Here is a 19042-nt window from a genome sequence, read left to right as displayed (position 1 = left end):
GAACCAGATGCTGGCCGGCGGGGTTTGTCTTTTTAACGTTGGAGGCAGCAGATGCGGATGTGATGAAAACTTACCAAGCAAAACGGTTTATGTCAATTGCCGATGAGATCAAGCTTCCCTATTCCAGGCTCAATATGTTTGGCCATGTTGATGATAGTGGGAGATTGTCAATTCTATTTGACAAGAGGCAGTGCACAAAAGAGAATTTGTAATCTATATATGAAGAGGGATATCCATGTAAGTTCTCACAGCATGCTTTTCTCTTCTTGGTCATTCGTTAATTCCATGTTACGTTGATGACCATAAACCTAATTTAGTAATATGCTAATTGTTGAATGCGTATCTGGCTTGATTATTCTTAGTTTACTCAATGTTGATTCATACGTCATATGTGAAAACTTTTTGTCTGCTGGTATGGATTTCTAACGTTACAAGGACTGTACGTAACAGATTCATTCCTTCCACTCTGCCCACTTGCTACAGATTCATAGACTAAATCAGGCAATAAGTAAATGGCGGTCATAGAATTTGCGGTGAAGTACTTGATTACGTGCATGGTGCATTGATATTGGATCTGAGATGCCGCGAGATATCAATCAGTTGACGTCCACCTAGCGCTACTCTATTTCATATGAGCTGTTAGGGACATAATTGGGAAATTTTTCATTTTGAATGTTGTTAGCTGATTTGACATCCCTGTAGTTATAGACTTTTAACCATAGTGTATCTGCGATCCTGCCTTTCGTTCAATATTAATAAGAAAAATATATTTTTTGGACTTAATATAACAAAGTAAACAAAGTGCTAGCTATATACTGAAATTCATTTAGTTGCTGATCGACTTTGTGCATCATCTATTGCTATATTAAGACAGTAAGCCTAAACCCAGCCGCGACGTACAATATTTGAATTAACTGCCATCTACATAATTTGAAGAAACAGCATCTCAGTTGGGAAATATGGAACTCTAATTTCAATTACAGCTAACCAAACCTGAAAGATCTTATTGTAAGTTGTTTCCACTGGCCCTGTACTCGTGGACGACCCTATATTACAAGGCTTGCTAAGTCCCTATGATGAACTCCAGTGTACTTTGGTATGTCATCATTGAAGAAATTCATAAAAACTGTGCAAACCGAATTCTGTATTTAGGGTTGGAGTCAAGGCCGGCTAGTCCATGCATGCATGGTGGCTGTTGAGTGTTGATTGACCTTGTTGATGGTGAAGGCAGTATACTACCTTACAAGTCAGAGAATAACATCCTACTGTGTTTTCTAGTTTCCTTATTCTGTGTGTACCTGTTCGATCTTGCATTTATACGCATATTCCGTAAAATAAAGAGTAGTGAAATTCATGCATTATGTGGTTCCAACTGATACTCCTGACAAATATATCTTACATGCATGTTCAATTGGTAAACTTAATAGTTTCGTTATTAATATATAACTCCATTATATATGATTCTTTTTCGAAAGGCTATATGGTGATTCTTATACATTAAATAGGAATAGCTAGTTTGTTAAAGTGTGTCGCAAATATGCACCCAAAATTTAAGAAAGCATGCAAGGAACTTAAAATCTGCTCTTGCTTTATTGATTGAACATGTAAAGGGATCATGAAGAAAGATAATTAATCAGTCCCATCTTCTTGTCAAAGTATTAATAAGTGAAATTGAACAAAAAGTGCTATTGATTGACCTTAGAAGATTTAGTTGGTATAATATCCCTTGAGTAAACATAAGCCACACTGAATCCAACATTCTGACAAAACGGGAAACTTGAATTTATTACTCAAAAACATTATCTCTTTCAGACCAGAAAAAGAAAAACAAAACACTAAAAAAAATATTAGAATACTACGATCGCGAGCTCGACTATTCGAGGACATGAGACTTGGGCTACTCGATCATTGAATTTCAGTTTTTCTGCACTGAACATTGTGTAACCCTGAAACTACCACTTGTAGATGTAGAATTAAAAATCATAGGAACCTTGAGCAAACACAACACGTGTGGCTTATAAGAGAATTTTTGGATCTGAAGAACGACCGCCACATTAATAGTGTAAGCGCCTGCAGCAGTCTCTGACTGAAACTGAGAGATAACATTTTCTGAGAACTTCACAATCTGCTGACCTTGAAAATTTAGTGACAGTACGTTTGTGTCCCTGGCGCCTTGCTTAAAGGGGCTTGAAGTAAAAGTTTCTAGAGGGAATCTCTCATCTATGTATCTTGCAGTGGTTTCGATGTGCTTATAGTTAATCGGCTTGGTTATGCTAGGGTTTCGGAAAGCAATGTTAAGTGCAAGATTGTAGTCGAGAGTGTTGTTGTTGAGATAAAACTTGGCAAGAGAAGCATTGATGACTGTGATTCTAGGCGTGCGAGGAGTGCCTTTTGTCAAAGTTTGACTTAGGATTACGCATGCCAGTACGATGATCGTGCACAAAATGCCTACGATGGTGACAGTTTTCTTCACAGACATGGCTGAAGCAAAGAAGAAGTAAACAGCTCAATATACTCAAGATAGGCTCGATCTACGTACACAAGGTATGTTATGTATGTGCTATTTATAAGGTGGTAGCTTGGGTGATTCTAATCCAAGAACGGTAAGAAGAATCTCAAAAGGTACAATGGAAATCTAAGATATTGGCACCTTTACGAAGACAATATGAAACATTGATTGAACAATATGGGCAATATGGGAAGTAGATATATAGAGGTACATATATGTAGATTCTCAATAGGAAGATGTGAAACAATCAACATTGAGCAATATAGGGAAGTAGGGGAATATAGAGAAGAAAACAAGGATTGAACAATATGGGAAGTAGATCTAGAGGTATATACATGTAGATTCTCAATAGTAAGACGTGAAACAATCAACATCGAAGAGTATAGGGAAGTAGATATAGAGAAGAATCTGCATAGATTCATGACGGTCAAAACTCAATAGACTTGCTTAATTCATATCTACCGGAATATTGTTACTCTAGATTTTATGTGAGAGTCGATACACAACACTTAATGCTTTCATAGTTTCTCCGATTCAAGATTGGACGTTTAACTTCCGGTGTTTTTTTTTTTTAAAGGAGATGTGGAGGCATCAAGAATTCTGCAGCCAGTGCAACTGCTTGTTGTGCCAAGAACTCCAAGAAGCCAGAGCTGCTGGGACTTCTGGTCAACAAGGCGCCAAACCGAGCCGCCGTTCACGGCCTTAAGCGGACTACCACTCACCAAATCATAAACGTAGGCTAGCTTTGCGTGGTTCTCTATTGCTTCATATCAAAAATAAAGCAGCTTCGAATGTTCGATATCCCTCGTCTTTGATAGTCCTGAGGTCTGTCGGTCTTTTGCAGGAGGAAGAAGTAGAAGAGATAGAGAAAGCTAGACAGGAGAAAGAGGTGAAGAAGACTTGAGACTCCCGACTCAATTGCCCTGATAGAATCTACCCTCCAACTTAATTTTCCATAATAACAGTTCCAACTGTATGAATATAAATCTGTAATATACTGATGCTTCTATATGTGATTGTATGCTTATGAGACTCCTAAGTTTTTCTTGGATGCAATGCTGCCATACAACTACATGAACGGGTTCTGTTCATATAACCCAAATAACAATATTCATATATGGTTGCTTCATAGTTAACATTGGTCACAAAAATAAACCATTTACTATTTGAGAAAAAAGGTGCTATAGTTGGCAGTTGAATATAGCATATTACAGATCTGTAAAATGTAAAGTATCTTCAATATCAAATAAGGCTAAGGGATGCTACCTTCCACTGCTACAAATGCGCAAGAGAATTCTTCAACAGTATTATGTAAAAACAATCATGTTGACGAATACTATCAGCTCTATGTGAAACTAGCAGTGGCCAACCTCAGGTATGAAGCAAGACATCCCTGATGTTTTGCTAGTAGCAGATGCGATCAAGACAGGCCTTGGGGATCAAAATGTTCAGAAGAAATTCGGGAATTTGCTGTACCTAAGCTTCTTCTGGTACTTCAACAAGCCTTCCTCGGACCCATTTCTTAGTTACAGTAGCCATTGTTGAAGGTATTTCATCTCCTTGGAGTCCAACTTTGGTCTCATTGAGTTGAAGATTCTTGTTGCATTCAGTAGTCTCATTAGGTTCTATTTCGTCCAACTGAGTGCTCGAACCTGATTGCTCCAAACTAGACAGCAGCAAAGCATCATCATCGTCGGAGCTCATTGAGGAAACGTCAACTTCATCACGTAGCATATCCTGCAAGGTGAACTTGTCAAAGACAACGTTCTCGTCTTTAACTGACGATAATGTTTGGGTGCCATTAACTTTGCCATTATTTGCTTCCGTCAAACCACCAAACCCTGTATCTGTTTCCTTCTCTATCTGGCTATGCACTTCATCTGATGTGAATAGAGGGTTTGGGTTCTCAAATGTGGAATAGGTTGGTGTGCCATTTACCTTTCCATTATCTGCTTCAGCCAGACCCCAAGTCCCATTTTCCTTCTCAATTAGGCTACACAATTCATTTGGTGCGACTGAGAGCATTTCATTCTTATGGGATGCATAGGTTCGGGTGCCATTTACCCTTTCATCATCTGCTTCAGTCAGACCCCAAAACCAGTTTTCCTTCTGACTTTGGCTGATCATTTCATCTGATGCAACAGAAGACTCTTCATTCTCACGTGTAAAGCTCTGCATTGTGTCTATAGATTCAATTGACCGAATTGCCTCAGCTATAAGCTGTCGTGTTTCAATGAGGGAAGCTCGAGCAACAGGGCTCCTTGTTGCAGAAGCCTCAAGAGCCATGGCAGCCTTCTCAGCTTCAGCAATCAATAGCCTGCAAAATGCCATAAATATAGATGAAACAGCAATTACTATGAGAGAGGATCACTGATCATTTGGTTAACTTACTGGAGCTGATGATATTCAAGAATTTAAAATAGCTGAAAAAAATTGGAAAAAACAAAAAACAAAGGGCCACGTAGAATGATGTAAGGCATCAGATAATCTAGACAGCTTTCAAATTAGTTATCTGAATTGAAGGGTGGTAAGTTTCATTACTGATCCATGGAGTTCAATTCAATCCAACAAGTATGCAAGATGAGCTTACCTAGCTCGTTCTATGGCTTCAGTTTTTTTGGTTTCAGTAGCTGCTCTTTGTGCTCTAATATTCTTTATCATCTCCATCTTAGAACTTGCCAGAGGATCCTTATACATGGGTCCTTTACTTCTCCTCGATTTCAGTTTCTGTTGTTTAATCTCATTCCTTGAAACCTTTTTTTCTTCAGAAACCTTCTCCTTTTTCTTTGTAGGGCTCCTTCTTGGGGACTCTGTATTACTAGGTGACCTTTTTCTTGGCTTCCTTTCAGCTCCGTATGATGCATCATAATATTTTGACAAGGCAGAGCAAACCCGATCACGGTACTCCTGAAATTTTAAGCATATCAGGTACACGTTATTTAAAGAAAGGAATAGTCAGAATTTGTGCTATTGTTACTCAACATGAAATAAACAATGGCCATACTGGCACTTATGGGTCAACATGAATAAAGAATTACAAAGGCTTCTTTTAGATGAGGGAATGTTCAGTTTGAGTAGCCTAAACAGTAAACACCTAAAGCTATAATAATAACATTTGTCAATCCTTGATGATTGGCAAGCAAACGGTGGGTTGGGGTCGGATTGAGTTCAAGTATGGTAAATTTGGTAGTAGAAGAGTTCAAAGACGGTAATGTAATATTTTGGATTTGGATTTGGATGTGAAAGAGCTGTGTTTGGAGTTGAGAAAGAAGTTTTCACTTAAGGGTATCAAACACAGTAATTTAATTACTTACTGAGACCTCTGCAATATTATTATATCTGTACTTACCGGATCATTCCATTTTGCTGAGATTGCTTGGGAGATTTTCCTCCTTTGCTCAAGAGATTTAGGGGCTCTCTTGCTTCCTTTTGGCCTGCGCATTGTCTTCCTTTGTTCAACACTCTCTATATATTCCTCCGTAAGCTTTCCATCTAAGATCTTGTAGGAATCCCATTGCAACTCCTCCTCACCATCATAACCTCGTCTAGAGGCTTCAGCAATTAAGTTTTGCCATTCATAACAGCAGTTTTCCTGCAATAACAGCTTCTTCCGCCGTTTTTCCCACCCCATCCGAACTCCAATCCCAATTTTTGTTCTTGTCTCCTTCCTGAAAGATCAATAAGAACAGAGATTTTCTGTTACAGGGTGTCAAGGAAAGTGGTTGAAATATATAATTAAAAATTTCTAGTTGTTTCCACTCAAAGGACAAACAAACACCAGGACTAAAATGCACATTGATGTGATAAAATGAAAAAGGATAGCAAATTAAACTTCACTTCTTAATACAGTAGAACAAATACCCACGTTTGAGCATGCCCAAGGTTGACCAACTTCATTTTGACCTGCGTAGACAAACATGTCAATAGCATAAACAGAGTTGTTTATTTGAAATGATTACGTACAAGGAGTAGAAAATTAGAAAACCCCTTACCACCATCCCATAGTCATAGCAACATTATTTTAGTGTGTGCATACAAATAGGTACGGTGTCAAGCATCAGTGAGTCATCCTTCAATCTGATAAGGAAGTTACTTTTGGCAGAGAAATACGGATATGGATGCATCTCTGTTTGAGGTGAAAAGCTGGACGGTAATTATTTACTTGGAGATATGCCATACTGACATATGCTGACTAGCACGATATAATATGATACATAATACAACCAGCAGCAAATGTCCAAATTAGGAAGGAGGCCAAGCAATGCATCCAATTCAGTACCTCATAGTGATCTACATTGAACAAAGAGACAAAAATTCCCTTGCAAGGGAACTAGAATGGCCAAAAGAAATGCATTTTATGTCTTAGAGAGCTTTGTCGATTAAGTAGATTGCGCCAACTCAATGGTGTATACATTGAGTATGTAATCTACGCATATGAAACAAGTTTTTCTTGAAAGCAAAGTTTAAAGCTCAGAATCCAGCTCTACTCCTAATATATATATATATATATAAACATCATTCTAACAGAATATATAAATTATTCTTACATGACATCACCTTAGGATCCTGCATTGCAAGCCTTGTTCTTTCTTTGATCAGCCGAAGGGTTTCTGCAATTATTATATGGATTACATATCAGTACGACAAGCATAAAGGACATTGCTGATAACACAAAAGCAGATTGGATGAATAGATCCTACCGGGACTGTGCTTTCTGCCTTTGTTCCAAGGTGTGTTCCCTTTATTTGCTTTAGAAATCCTCATTCGCCTTAACTTCTCTTTCTCATCCATTTCTGAGGAATCATCACTTGAAGACTCTAGCTGAACGGGACTCAAATCCTTATTCAGTTTTGAACTGTCGTAACTCATGTGTCCATTCTCATTATGAACAAGAGTTTTTGCTTCAAAAGTAGCAACTGCTTGGATCACTAGTCTACTCCTCAGGGTCTTACCATTCCCCAAGCTGAAGTACGTCTTTTTCGATCTCTCTGAGGATTTCCACGAGGAGGACAATTTCTTGTCAATTCCGAAGGTGAATGGACTTGAAATTACTTTACTATGAAGAGGGGTTTGAGCCCTGAGTGTACATAGATGGTTTTGGAAGCCAGGCTGAGCAACAGCAATCTCTGCTAACAAATACAAACATTCAAGAGATAACCTCAACCAATAAAGCAGCAGTCTTTGAATATAAAACCAGTCAGTAAACGATTACACATTTACACACACGGTCCAAAGTCTGTAATAAAAGGTAGCTATATGGAACTAGCCAATAAAAATCACGTCTTTCATGGCAAAACAATCACACAAACCTTAGATAATTCAGCACAATCATTTACAAATTGACTCTAGCCAAATGCTTTTACAAAAAGCTAATTAAGCAATAATTCATGGCACCAATAAACCCAGAAAACACGTCGAGCACAAGTCGGCTAAGCTCTCAATGAAATGGGGAAGTAACATAAGCAAGAATTCACATAGTTCAGCACCAAAGCTTCAAACTTTGAATGACAATAAACAAGCAATATAGATAACAAAGTGAAAGAAGAATGAGATTGAAGTTGGGTACCTAGTGAAGGCATGGAAGCTCATTCAGCCAATCCCAAACCCAACAACAACAGCTCAGTAGAGATAGAGAACAAGAGCAGCATTTCAGGGTTGAGTTACTGAAGCAAAACAAGCATAGTAAGAATAACTGAGGTGTGTGGGTTTTGGGTATAAGAGGTACAGAGAGAGCCACACAGTCCCACGAACACAACTAAACCAGAGTGTTTGGTAACAGCTGCAGGAGGAGATGGATAACGAAGTTACACAAAGGCAGACAAATTTGATATCTTTTCATATATACCCTCCCTTGTTTGGCATATCACACTTGGTCGCCGTTGCCTTCTCTTCTGATATTTTCCATGTTGGGTACGATTGTGGGTTTTGTGGCCCAGTTGGATCCGAAACCCAGCTTCTAGTCCATTGACTTGAGAAGAAATAAAAAGTAAAAATGGTAATAAGTTAATAACTTTTTGAGTTAGACATCTCTATGAGGATGTAAGTATGTGATGGTTGTTTTGTATCTATAGCTGGTTCATGATTGATTCCGGCAATTTGGGGTTAAGTGACCGGGACTAAGAGCTAGAGTTTGGAAGAAAGATCTTAACTATTGGAAGCGAATAAAAATCCCCTTATATCCTATTTCTCCGATATAAGAACTAAGAAATGAGGATCTAGACTTAGGTGGGAGTGTGGGATTGGCATTTCTAAAATCTGAAATGAGTTCGGAAAGAAATGGTCGCTAAAATCTAAGATTTTAGGTTTAGATTGTTTGAAGACGATGGTTAAACATATATATATATATATATATATATACATAATATAAACCAAAGAAAATCATGGGTAAGCAAAAGAAATATGTATGCATTGTGACTAATATCTCCTATATTCATTCAGAAAACTTGTTTCTTTTGTGTATCAAACTATCAAAGGAAGAGCAATAGAACTTCATGTATCTGATTAATTGTCTCCCTTAAATCCAAGAACAGACGCATATGATGATGATGATTTGAATATTTGATGATGATATAAGAAAGTTCAACGCACACCATTAAACAATTCTTATAAAACTTGAAAACGATCGAATGGAAGGCTTCGAGATTGTTCTTGCTACTTGTGAAACTAGTTGATCTTTGATTCTTGACCAGTCCAACGGACTCCATCGCCAGATTCCTCAACGTCAGCTTCCTCTTTAAGAATTTCTTATAAGCACGCATAACATCATATATTAAGCAAACGTCATTCAACAGGATTGGTCCGAAGTTAATACGGCGGTACGTACGTATGTACTGATTTGAACCCCATGCATATATAAATACTGGCACACAACTCTGGATCTTTCAGGAACATATCTTTGCATGTGGATTGCATGTAAGTATATATGAAAAAAAATAAAATCATACATGAACCGCAATGGTCAAATGATATGGTTGACAGCAGCCTTCACAGGATTTCAGTAAGCATATATAATTTTCTTTGAGGTTGGCCGTTATCGGTTCCAGTACGTAAGATAATTTTCTTCTTATAATAAATTGATCAGAGAGACTCCAATTCCAAACTATGTATTACGGTCAACTTTTTCCTTTGCTTCACGGAATAATCAAGTTTTCGAGTTGTAAGTTCCTGATGGCTGTGTTAATAATATAATTTGTCCATTGGATTAATGTTTATCCATAAATAGGCCATATATAGAAATGAAGTCATTTTCAAACTACTGTTGACTACCCCTTGATCCGTTTGATCTCGAATCAAGCAGCAGTCCTCCCAGGGTTAACAATTCAAACTTTTTTTTCTTTTCTTTTTTTCAGAAGAGAAGCCGGGAATTGACAGTTGATAACTCGATACTCCCATCAATTTCATTACCAACATTCTCAAGATATATAGAGGGTTTATGTACTAAGAATATTCTCCATAATAGCTTGCACGCATATAATAAGTATGGTCTTATACATCATCCTAAAGCACCGAGAGCTCATATCAATAACATGTACCACGTATCTAACATGATTTAACACTCTCCTAATCTGGTTAATTTCAATTTTCGCACTTTGCTTGCAATCTATTCTCAAAAATAAAATAATGTACAACGGTATTTTTCTTTAAAAAAATTCCAATGTATATTGCAATTTAAAAATCATGTATCATATCATCATGTTGTTTCCATGCCAGCTAGTGTTCCTTGATACATGAGTAGATGGCTCCTGAGGTAACCCAAATGGTTATTTGTAGTTTCTCGACTACATTGTGGTACACTAAATTGATACTATTTATTGATTTGACATCAACCGTTTCAAACCCAAGTGTACTACAATGTAACTCTTTAATATATTTTTTAATGTTTTATACCTTTTAATTTCTATATTATCATTTAATTACGATTTTACTCTAATAATTATATAGCCAAAAGTCTATGAAAACAAAAATTAATTAAAATTAAAATTATCTTATAATAAACAATTACTTTTATCTGATTTCATAAAAATTAAAATCAAAATTACATGACAACTTAACGAATTTAAATTTCATAAATTATATTTGATATTTAAAAAATATTAGTACTCATGCTTATTCAATGTATGAGTCAATATATCCGAATAATAGTCATTTGCATGTATTTTTCATTATACTTATTTCCGGAAGCAAAGTTTGAAATTATTCATCTATTTTAAATGATTATCATTTGTCTATTTTATTTGTAATTTAGTTATTAGTTTTAATAAGTGATTTTTGTTGGTTCATTAAAAATTATTAGTTTTATATATGTGTTGTATATTTAAGGAATTATTACATTAAAAAAATACAAGTTTAATTCGAGTTTAGTGTTGTAGTATATTATTTCAATAAAGAAAAATACTATTTTTTCAAAAATAATGAAAAATATATATTTATTAAACAATTTTGATATGTATTTATAAAATTATTCACCAAAACAACAATAAAAAATAATTTTTAAGATGAGACCCACTGTGTTATAAAAGTGTAGAGTTATTTCTGACACACTATCCCATGAATAATGGATTGGAGACGGAATGTGACACAATTTAGAAATTGGGGTACAATAACCCATGAGTTAGAGAATGCCTTGCTCCTTTACTAAGGAGGTTAGAATAGTACTCAGTGTCCCTACTAGTCAAACAGAAGTATGATATTAATCGAGCTTCGCACAGTTCTTCATAGTACCAATCAAACTTTAAAAGTATAGAGTTTTACCCCAAAGTCTCGACAATAGCTTCATTTGCTTGCATTGTGGCTCAATTCTCCGAAGTATATCATGATGCCCTAAAAATTTACTCAAACATACAAAAGATCGAAATTACTACTCGATCGTTTTCAGTTTTAAGTTTTCAGTATGTACGTACGTTCTTGGAAGCTTTCATCTTTTTTCACGGTGATCTCAGTACGCAAAAGCCTCGCTGCCCGGAGGCAATGATAGACTTTATGTATACTTGACAGTAGGAGCAGCAACTTTCAGTTTGTTCCGATCAATAATTCATAGGGCTGCCTAATTTATATTCATTAATTAGTTTTCAATTCTTTTTAATATCTTTGTAGATTCTTTGATAACAGACAAAGCTATCAATGATTCAACGTGCACTCATTCATGTATGTGTTCGTGCTTTTATCTAGTGAATGGCATGAATGGCTATTATTCATAAGGAGGAAAATCATTTCAAATCAATCATTTTGTCCGAGCATTTCTGTTTTTACTTGAGTGATCAGTATTTTAAGTATATATAAAGGCCCAAAATTATGGCAAATTCCATGATCGATCTAGCTAGATATCAGGATTAATTGCTGGTAGATCACATGAGCATCGGCAACTCGTGCAATGCCTTCACTTTTTTTTTTGTCGTGGCATAGGGTTTTCATTTGAAATCTATAGCTGAAATCATAAGCATAATTAGAGCTAAATGTGTTAAAAAATTATAATAGGGTTTTCATTTGAAAGAAAAGTAGTGGTACAAGTCCTCTTGTAAACCGATCAGTTAACTTCGTGCAATGCATTCCTTATTTGTTTGCTATTTATGAAATGCATTTATTAAACATAAGATGAAGCTGTTATATATAGCATGTATCGTACGTTAAGACGATCGATCATTATAGTCCAAAAGCTCAGTTTCGTATTTCTCATATGTAAAATTTACTTGCACGTATGGATGTGCGACTAAATGTAGGGGAAACTGCCCCATGCAAATCAATCAAATAAATTGTGGGTTCTTCTCTTGCCCCATCTACTTCATTCTCAAAAGTTTGTCTCACTACCAAATTTTTGAAGTTTGAAATATACAAGACAACCTCGGACGAAAACATTATAAGATACTAAGAATCTCTTGCGATCGAAGAAACAAAGTGAAGAAGATTTCGACTAGCTCCAACATCAAAAGCAGCCGGAAATCGGAGAGCTTTAAGGATCAGACAAGAGGGTTTAGGTGCAATTACCTTGAGATTTGCGTTTAAAGCAATGACGAGAGCATAAACATATTAACATAGTCGATGTGATAATGCTGGGGCAGAACCGCAGAACAGCAGATTCCCCACGTACAGAGCCAAATTAATTAAAAATCTGGGGAATTAGTTACCCCATGCCATGCTTTCAAAATTCAATAACTTTAGTTAGGGTTATATTATCTTCTTTCTAATCAGAAGGCGTTGAGGTTGAACAAACATGCATGCAAACATGAAACATTGGCATTAATTTGTCAACCAAATTCGGTCATTCGTGAGGAAATGTGGAGGTTTGGTCGTTAAGCTTACAGTGTTTCCAAATTCAATTTCTATGTATCTTGCCGTATTGACCAATCTATACTTTGACCAGAAAGAAAAAGACCAGCAATATTCGACTCTGAGAAAAAGTGCCAGAGCTCATGTTATGTAGGGAGCGTCCGAACTTCATGTTCCTTAGTTTCTTACATATGAATAGGAATTATGATTGCGTCTGTGAATTTAGTTGAAGCTGAAAATAAGGAGGGTCGAGGGCAAGTTGTAGCCATATAGGGGGTCAAGCATAACTAAGCTGACCAAATAATTAACAATTCTATCTGTAGGAATCAATGAACTCAAAATGACTTCGAAATTAATCAAATGTGATGGATTGTAACCTTAAATTCTTTTACATTGGTCACCAACTAGTTTTCCGCACATCTTTCATCTCGACGCTCAAAAATATAATCACCTTTAAATGCCACAAATATTAATCAGATGCTCTATACGAGAGCACGTAGAGATTATATATTGTGCATTATTATTAATTTTCAGATTAGCAGAACTAGAGTAAAACATGTAAAACACGAGCTTCAAATTTTAGTCAAAAAATTCTCTAAAATATTGAAGTATGAATCACGCAACCCTCAGTCAAATATATTTACAGTGTCAGTGATGTCCGAGAACAGCTACTCATTTAATCTTAGTTTTGAGATCAATCTCTATGATGCTCCAATGCATGTCGTACTCGTCACTGGCATGCTAACTTACTTGGAGTTGATAATAATTTTGAGTTGGAGACTACAGGGATGAGAGAACGGGTGGTTTATTCCTAAACTCATTCCCCCCCCCATCCTAATCAAATTTTTAAGTACCAAGGATTTGGGTCATGGACTCATGGTATTCAGGTTAGATCTAGGCAAATTTCTTTTGATCCGATGTGAGTAAAACACAAAAATGTGATAATCCCAATAATCATTTTAATTTTTTTAACGCTACTCATTTTAATTCATTTCAAGCTTATAAACATGCTCTTGCCAATTCCTTGTCATTAATTTGGTGAAATTTCATCGGGACTAAACCAAAAAACTTAGAAGACTTCATAAAAGAGGTCAAGAGAGAGGAAAGTACCGAGAAGCGATGGGTGGGGTGGGGTGGGGTTTCTACCCTCATACTTGGACCCAATTAACAATATGAAGCCGTCGTCTTTCACAAAACAAATAAAAGTCCAAGTCTCTGAGTTTTCAATCATCCCAAGTGGAGTAGAAGAATCCTTTTCCCCTTCTACTCTCACCAATTGAAGACCAAACACCACCGGCCACCACTCCCCCTCCCTCACGCCTCTCCCTACCTTTGCCTCGCTACGTCTCTATTTCTCTTCCATTTTGGGTTCCCAGCTCGTAGAACAAGTCCAACTTCCCACTTCCAACCCTCATATTAAACCCCCAATTTCCTGGTCTTTGTTTCCACATAACCCAAATTCCCCCAAAAACAAAACTCAAAACTCTCCCTTCTTGGTTTCATCTCATTTCCTCACATCCAAACCTCAAAGTGTTGATTTGAGTGGTGATCCTCATCTGGGTTACTCCCATTTCTTCACAAAAGCCTCAAACTTGAGCTAAAAAGCTCTCACCTTTATCAATGGGCGACACTTCTCTCGGCCTCGACGACTCACAGGCCGTACAACTCACCGGAAAGATCATGATGATCGCCGTACTAGTCCTCTTCCTAGTCGTCGTCTTCGTCCTCTGCCTCCACCTCTACGCCAAATGGTACTGGCGCAACGTGGTCGACGATCACGACCCCAACTCCTCCTCCACCCGCCGCAGACGCCGCCGTTTCGTCTTCGTTCCCGGCCAGGACTCCGGCACCCCAACCCTCCGACGAGGCCTCGACCCTTCAGTCCTAAAGTCTCTGCCTCTAATAGTCTTCAGCCCTGAAGACTTCAAAGACGGGTTGGAATGCGCTGTGTGCCTCTCTGACCTTGTTCAAGGCGAGAAGGCTAGATTGCTTCCCAAATGTAACCATGGATTTCACGTTGAGTGCATTGACATGTGGTTTCAGTCACATTCTACATGCCCGCTTTGCCGGAACGCCGTCGCGCCGTCGCCTCTGTGTCCTCACTGTGACTCCTCTGTTTCTTCTGAGCTTAGTGTTCAAATCCCATCTCCGGCCGAGACTTTGGCATCTGGGTTTTCTTCAGAGTCTCCCAACTTCCCTACAAATGTGTTGTTCTGGGGGAACCAGACCCGGGTTAGCTCCGGGCCCGGGTCGGGTCTGGAGGAGGGGACATCAGCTGAGGGGCCTTGTCCCTCTTCTTATTCTGAGACTAGAAGACCGGAGGGAATGTTGGTGATTGACATTCCGAGTGAGAATCCAATGGCTTCATTAGCCTCGCCTTCGCCTTCGGGGAATAGCAGGTTTGGTGGTGCAGAGGAGGACTTGAAGTCTCCGGTGCCGACGAGATTGAGGTCACTGAAGAGGCTGTTGAGCAGAGATAGGAAGATTAGTCCTTGTAGTCCGAGTCCGAGCTCGGCTGTTGATGTTGAAGCAGGGAGAGCACAAAGTTAGGAATGTGTATATGAACGTATTTGACATTAGAGAACTACTTTGGACCATGAACGATTTGTTCTTTGAGAGGGTCTGAGGTGATTAGTATGTCCAATTCTACATCCCTGAGAATTGATTAGGTTCTTTTGGTGATGATGTGAATTTGCTCAGTGTTCTTTCATTTTTGGGGGGAGATGATCAAAGCTATCGAACTGTGGAGCTTGAAGTTTCAGTAGTCTTTGTTGTACAAGAAAATTATCAATTTAATGTATATCTCTTACTGTAAAACAGATTTGGAACGATTGGTGAATGGAATGCTTGTTATGGGTTTGATAGGTTAAATATTTGTTTTAGCCTTTAGGAATCAAGAAACTGAGAAACTAGCCTTTGTTTAGGGTCCGAAATTTCCCTCAATTAGAGTAGCACATCATTCATACAAAATTTGAATCTTGGATGCTATCAGTTTGGCAGTTTAGTAGGTGCAACTGATTTGAAGCTGTGACATTGCTGAAAACTTAAATTAATTCCTTCTTTGGCAATGACCTAAGAATCTATTAAACCAACTGCTTTGTCTTTGTGGTGGCATTATCTGTTTTGATAATAGAATGTAGGGTTTGGTGAGTCTATGGCTTTCAGATCACATCCCCTGCTGAGTTTTTTACTGATGTAATTTTTGAGAGGAAGTATGGAATGAGCACATATTAAGCACCAAGGCTTTATGCTTCAGTTTATACTAAACAACATTATAGTAATGCTTGTTGTGTCATCACTTTTTCAGACTTAACACTTTGAAAAGAGGCCAGTGACCCTCATATTGGGTAGGTTGTTGTTGTACAATTAACTAATTCTGAAAGCTAGTAAACAAATAGCAGTGGAACATTCATGAAGTATATGCCTGCGTAAATATGAAGGCCTTCACATATGGGTAAAGTTTAAATGTGTAATGAACTCAGGTATCTGATCTCTTTTAGCAGAAGGATATTGTATACGAGTCTTGTTGTGAGGTGTCTTGTATTTATCTTTGTTTCCAATAGGAACTAGAGTATCTATTCCAATGTGGATAGGATAAGAAGAGAGAAAGGGCTGTGTTGTTCATCGAACAGACAAAAATAGAGTTTAAAGGGTTTTGTTTGTTGAGAGAGCAGCCGCAAGAGAGAAGAGACTGCTGTGAGTGTTTGTAATCCTATTTTGACAATAGTGGATCTGAGACCTCTCTCCTGTGGATGTAGGCAAGTTTGCCGAACCACGTATCTCTGTGTACTGTTTATGTGTGCTTGTTGTTATAGTTTTTCTTCAATTGCTCTGAGTTTCTGTTTCAACAAGTCTTTCTTCGACAGGTATAGTTTCCATAGTAAAAACTAACTACACTTGATCAAAACTAGAATTCATGCATACAGCCAGTCTGCCAGAATACGGTTCCTGATATATGAATATAGAAATTTATACTGAAATAAGGATGATGTAGTTGCCTAGTTGAAAGATTGAAGCCATAGAACATAAACAACACAGTCCAGAGTTATTAATCAAAAGCTAAACTGACTTTTCTGTGAAGGATATCAAGTCCTGGTTACCAGCAATGGCACAATCAAAAACAATAAGACAATAACATAACACTGATGTACAAACTCAATCTAGCCTATTACACGCTTTAACACTCCAAATACTCCAACTGGGATGCCTCAAATCTCCTACTGCATTCCTCATCACAGCGTGCGCACGTAAAAATTCAGAATTTAATTGCACTTCAGCAAAATGCTATATCAAACATTCTTCTCCTCGTCAGCGAAAACTTGCTACATTTCGGGGGTCAACATCCACCAAGATGCAGAAAATGGGGACTAAATCCCATGACAACTTCTTCAAGATACTCTATCTTACCAGATAAACAGGGCCATATGTTTGAACAACTTGAATGCTGCTGGTCTTTTCTAGACACTTATAGGGTACCTGTACCTCACTATCTGCTCTTTTTGTTGGTTTGAACAAACTGTTAATTGGCCCAGATAAGGGGCGCCGCCGCCGGCCATGCATAACCTCGCTAGTGCTAAATACCGGACCAGAAACATTAGTCCTTCTTGCATCGGATACTTGAGATTTCGTAGCTGGTTTTGTGCTAGTTTTGTTCATCTTCTCGCTTTTCAACCACGGAAATAGTAATTTCTTCCATGATCTCTTCTTCTTCTTCTTCTCCTGCCCTGAAGCCTCCGATCTATTTTCTCCGGTTGCTTCTGTATAGGGGGTTGATGATGTCTGGTAGTCTGATTCGAATGCATAGTGTTTTGCTTCTTCCAAAAACTGATAACAGTAAAACAAGTGTAGAGATAAAAATAAGCAAACAGAATGTCTAATTTGTCAATAAGTGACATGTTTATCTTTTCGGAAATCGAACCATAAAAGTGACAAATTTGGATGTAGAAAGAAGACATGTACAATACAATAGTAATCAAAATTTCCACCATATATGTAGAAAGAAGACAGGTTTATAATCACCCAATCAGAATCTCACCTCATAGAAATCGTTCTGGGGATCAAATCCATTGCTGCCATCAAATCCCATCTCATATTTTGAATTAACAGCAGATTTCCTCATACTCTGCCTAAAACAATCCACACACAAATAAACAAAACAATAAAATTAAAAGAAAGTCCTCATCTGTCTGTACATTCAGAGCTAGAGAATACCAATCAAGCTGAAAGCTCTCAGAAATTGAAGTCAAATCTTTTAACCACCACCCATATAGTATTGGTCCTTTGCAATTACAGGCATTGATCAGAAAAAGTCCTCATCAAATTAATGCACTGGTTGAAACTGAGCTTTTCCTTTGCATGAAGTGAAAGCAGGACGAGATACTCATTAACTCATTAAGTAGTTGGAAACTAAAGGTAGTAACGCCTTACGTTTAGTAAGTGAAAAACATTAATTAATATTAATCACTGTTTAATGACTACTTAAGAGTCATGTAAATTTTTTTTTGGTACAAAAGAGTCATGTAAATTCATGACTCATATTTTAATTAAGGACACTCAAACATTCTTTCACACATAATACCATTTTTCATAAAAGGGCTTCCACTATAGACATTAAAATTAAATGAAATTACAGATTGCACCAGAGTTTATAAAAAACTCAAATATTATCTTCTCCCTAGCTAGGTCTCCAACGACTTCTGGCAAGGTTCCAATGAATACCGGTATGCTCCGGCAAGGTGTCCGACAACTAACGCATGACTCTGGCAAACTTTGGAGCAGCATAGAGAGAGAGAGAGAGAGAGAGAGAGAGAGAGGAAATTTGAGGGAACTTATGCAGCCGAGGGTAGTTTAAGTACGCGATACAAAATTACTAATGTAAAATTGGTCTTATTTGGGTAAAAAATATTAAAGTGTCCTTGAACGTGAGAGAGTTGTAAAAAGTGTCATATTTTATATATTATTAATCCAAAAATAATCCCCACCAAGAAAATGAACAGAAACACGGCTTTTGTAATAGCTACAAACGCTGCGGATATTACGGAGAGCTCTGAAGGTTTCTTTTGGTGAAGATTTAGGAGGGAAAAGGTAGTGAATCTCTCTACCTCAATTTGTGGCGCGAAATATGGAGCTTAAGTTCTTAAGAACAGCTAATGTAGTAACTTAATTAACTTTAGTGATCAGCAAAATTGACATTAAATATATGTATATATATATATAGTCCATATCCATAGTGAATATTCACTCTGAAATTACATAGTGAAGTTCTAATTT

General features: G+C 37.4%; 4 protein-coding genes across 4 annotated transcripts; 1 reads left to right on the top strand and 3 right to left on the bottom strand.

Moving 5' to 3' along the window:
• Positions 1-1915: 1915 nt before the first annotated feature.
• On the bottom strand, positions 1916-2479 carry LOC126797205 (NDR1/HIN1-like protein 3). Its single transcript, XM_050523871.1, has one exon. The coding sequence runs from the start codon at positions 2477-2479 to the stop codon at positions 1916-1918; it is 564 nt and encodes a 187-aa protein (XP_050379828.1).
• Positions 2480-3603: 1124 nt separating this feature from the next.
• Positions 3604-8259, bottom strand: LOC126798045 (uncharacterized). Its single transcript, XM_050524867.1, has 7 exons — positions 8076-8259; positions 7210-7635; positions 7067-7119; positions 6375-6412; positions 5859-6177; positions 5100-5416; positions 3604-4826 (listed from the first exon to the last, which is right to left on the bottom strand). The coding sequence occupies exons 1-7, from the start codon at positions 8086-8088 to the stop codon at positions 3986-3988; spliced, it is 2007 nt and encodes a 668-aa protein (XP_050380824.1). The 5' UTR covers positions 8089-8259; the 3' UTR covers positions 3604-3985.
• Positions 8260-14006: 5747 nt separating this feature from the next.
• On the top strand, positions 14007-15631 carry LOC126800539 (RING-H2 finger protein ATL3-like). Its single transcript, XM_050527917.1, has one exon. The coding sequence runs from the start codon at positions 14393-14395 to the stop codon at positions 15320-15322; it is 930 nt and encodes a 309-aa protein (XP_050383874.1). The 5' UTR covers positions 14007-14392; the 3' UTR covers positions 15323-15631.
• Positions 15632-16862: 1231 nt separating this feature from the next.
• On the bottom strand, positions 16863-18019 carry LOC126800548 (uncharacterized). The gene is made up of 3 exons (XM_050527929.1): positions 17984-18019; positions 17808-17898; positions 16863-17596 (listed from the first exon to the last, which is right to left on the bottom strand). The coding sequence occupies exons 2-3, from the start codon at positions 17889-17891 to the stop codon at positions 17171-17173; spliced, it is 510 nt and encodes a 169-aa protein (XP_050383886.1). The 5' UTR covers positions 17892-17898; positions 17984-18019; the 3' UTR covers positions 16863-17170.
• Positions 18020-19042: the final 1023 nt, after the last annotated feature.

Source organism: Argentina anserina, chromosome 6 (genome assembly GCF_933775445.1).
Source record: "Argentina anserina chromosome 6, drPotAnse1.1, whole genome shotgun sequence".
NCBI lineage: Eukaryota > Viridiplantae > Streptophyta > Magnoliopsida > Rosales > Rosaceae > Argentina > Argentina anserina.
Note: the sequence above shows the minus strand (reverse complement) of the source record. Positions and strands in the feature narration are given on the sequence as shown.

Bases quoted from the DNA above. Each gene is read 5' to 3' on its own strand.
- LOC126797205 (XM_050523871.1), bottom strand. From the start codon at position 2,479: ATGTCTGTGAAGAAAACTGTCACCATCGTAGGCATTTTGTGCACGATC.
- LOC126798045 (XM_050524867.1), bottom strand. The intron at 7,120-7,209 runs GTAGGATCTATT...TAATAATTGCAG, and splicing joins AGGCAGAAAGCACAGTCCCG to AAACCCTTCGGCTGATCAAA. The intron at 6,413-7,066 runs GTGATGTCATGT...TTGTCTACGCAG, and splicing joins TTGCAATGCAGGATCCTAAG to GTCAAAATGAAGTTGGTCAA.
- LOC126800539 (XM_050527917.1), top strand. From the start codon at position 14,393: ATGGGCGACACTTCTCTCGGCCTCGACGACTCACAGGCCGTACAACTC.
- LOC126800548 (XM_050527929.1), bottom strand. From the start codon at position 17,891: ATGAGGAAATCTGCTGTTAATTCAAAATATGAGATGGGATTTGATGGC. The intron at 17,597-17,807 runs GTGAGATTCTGA...TACTGTTATCAG, and splicing joins CCCAGAACGATTTCTATGAG to TTTTTGGAAGAAGCAAAACA.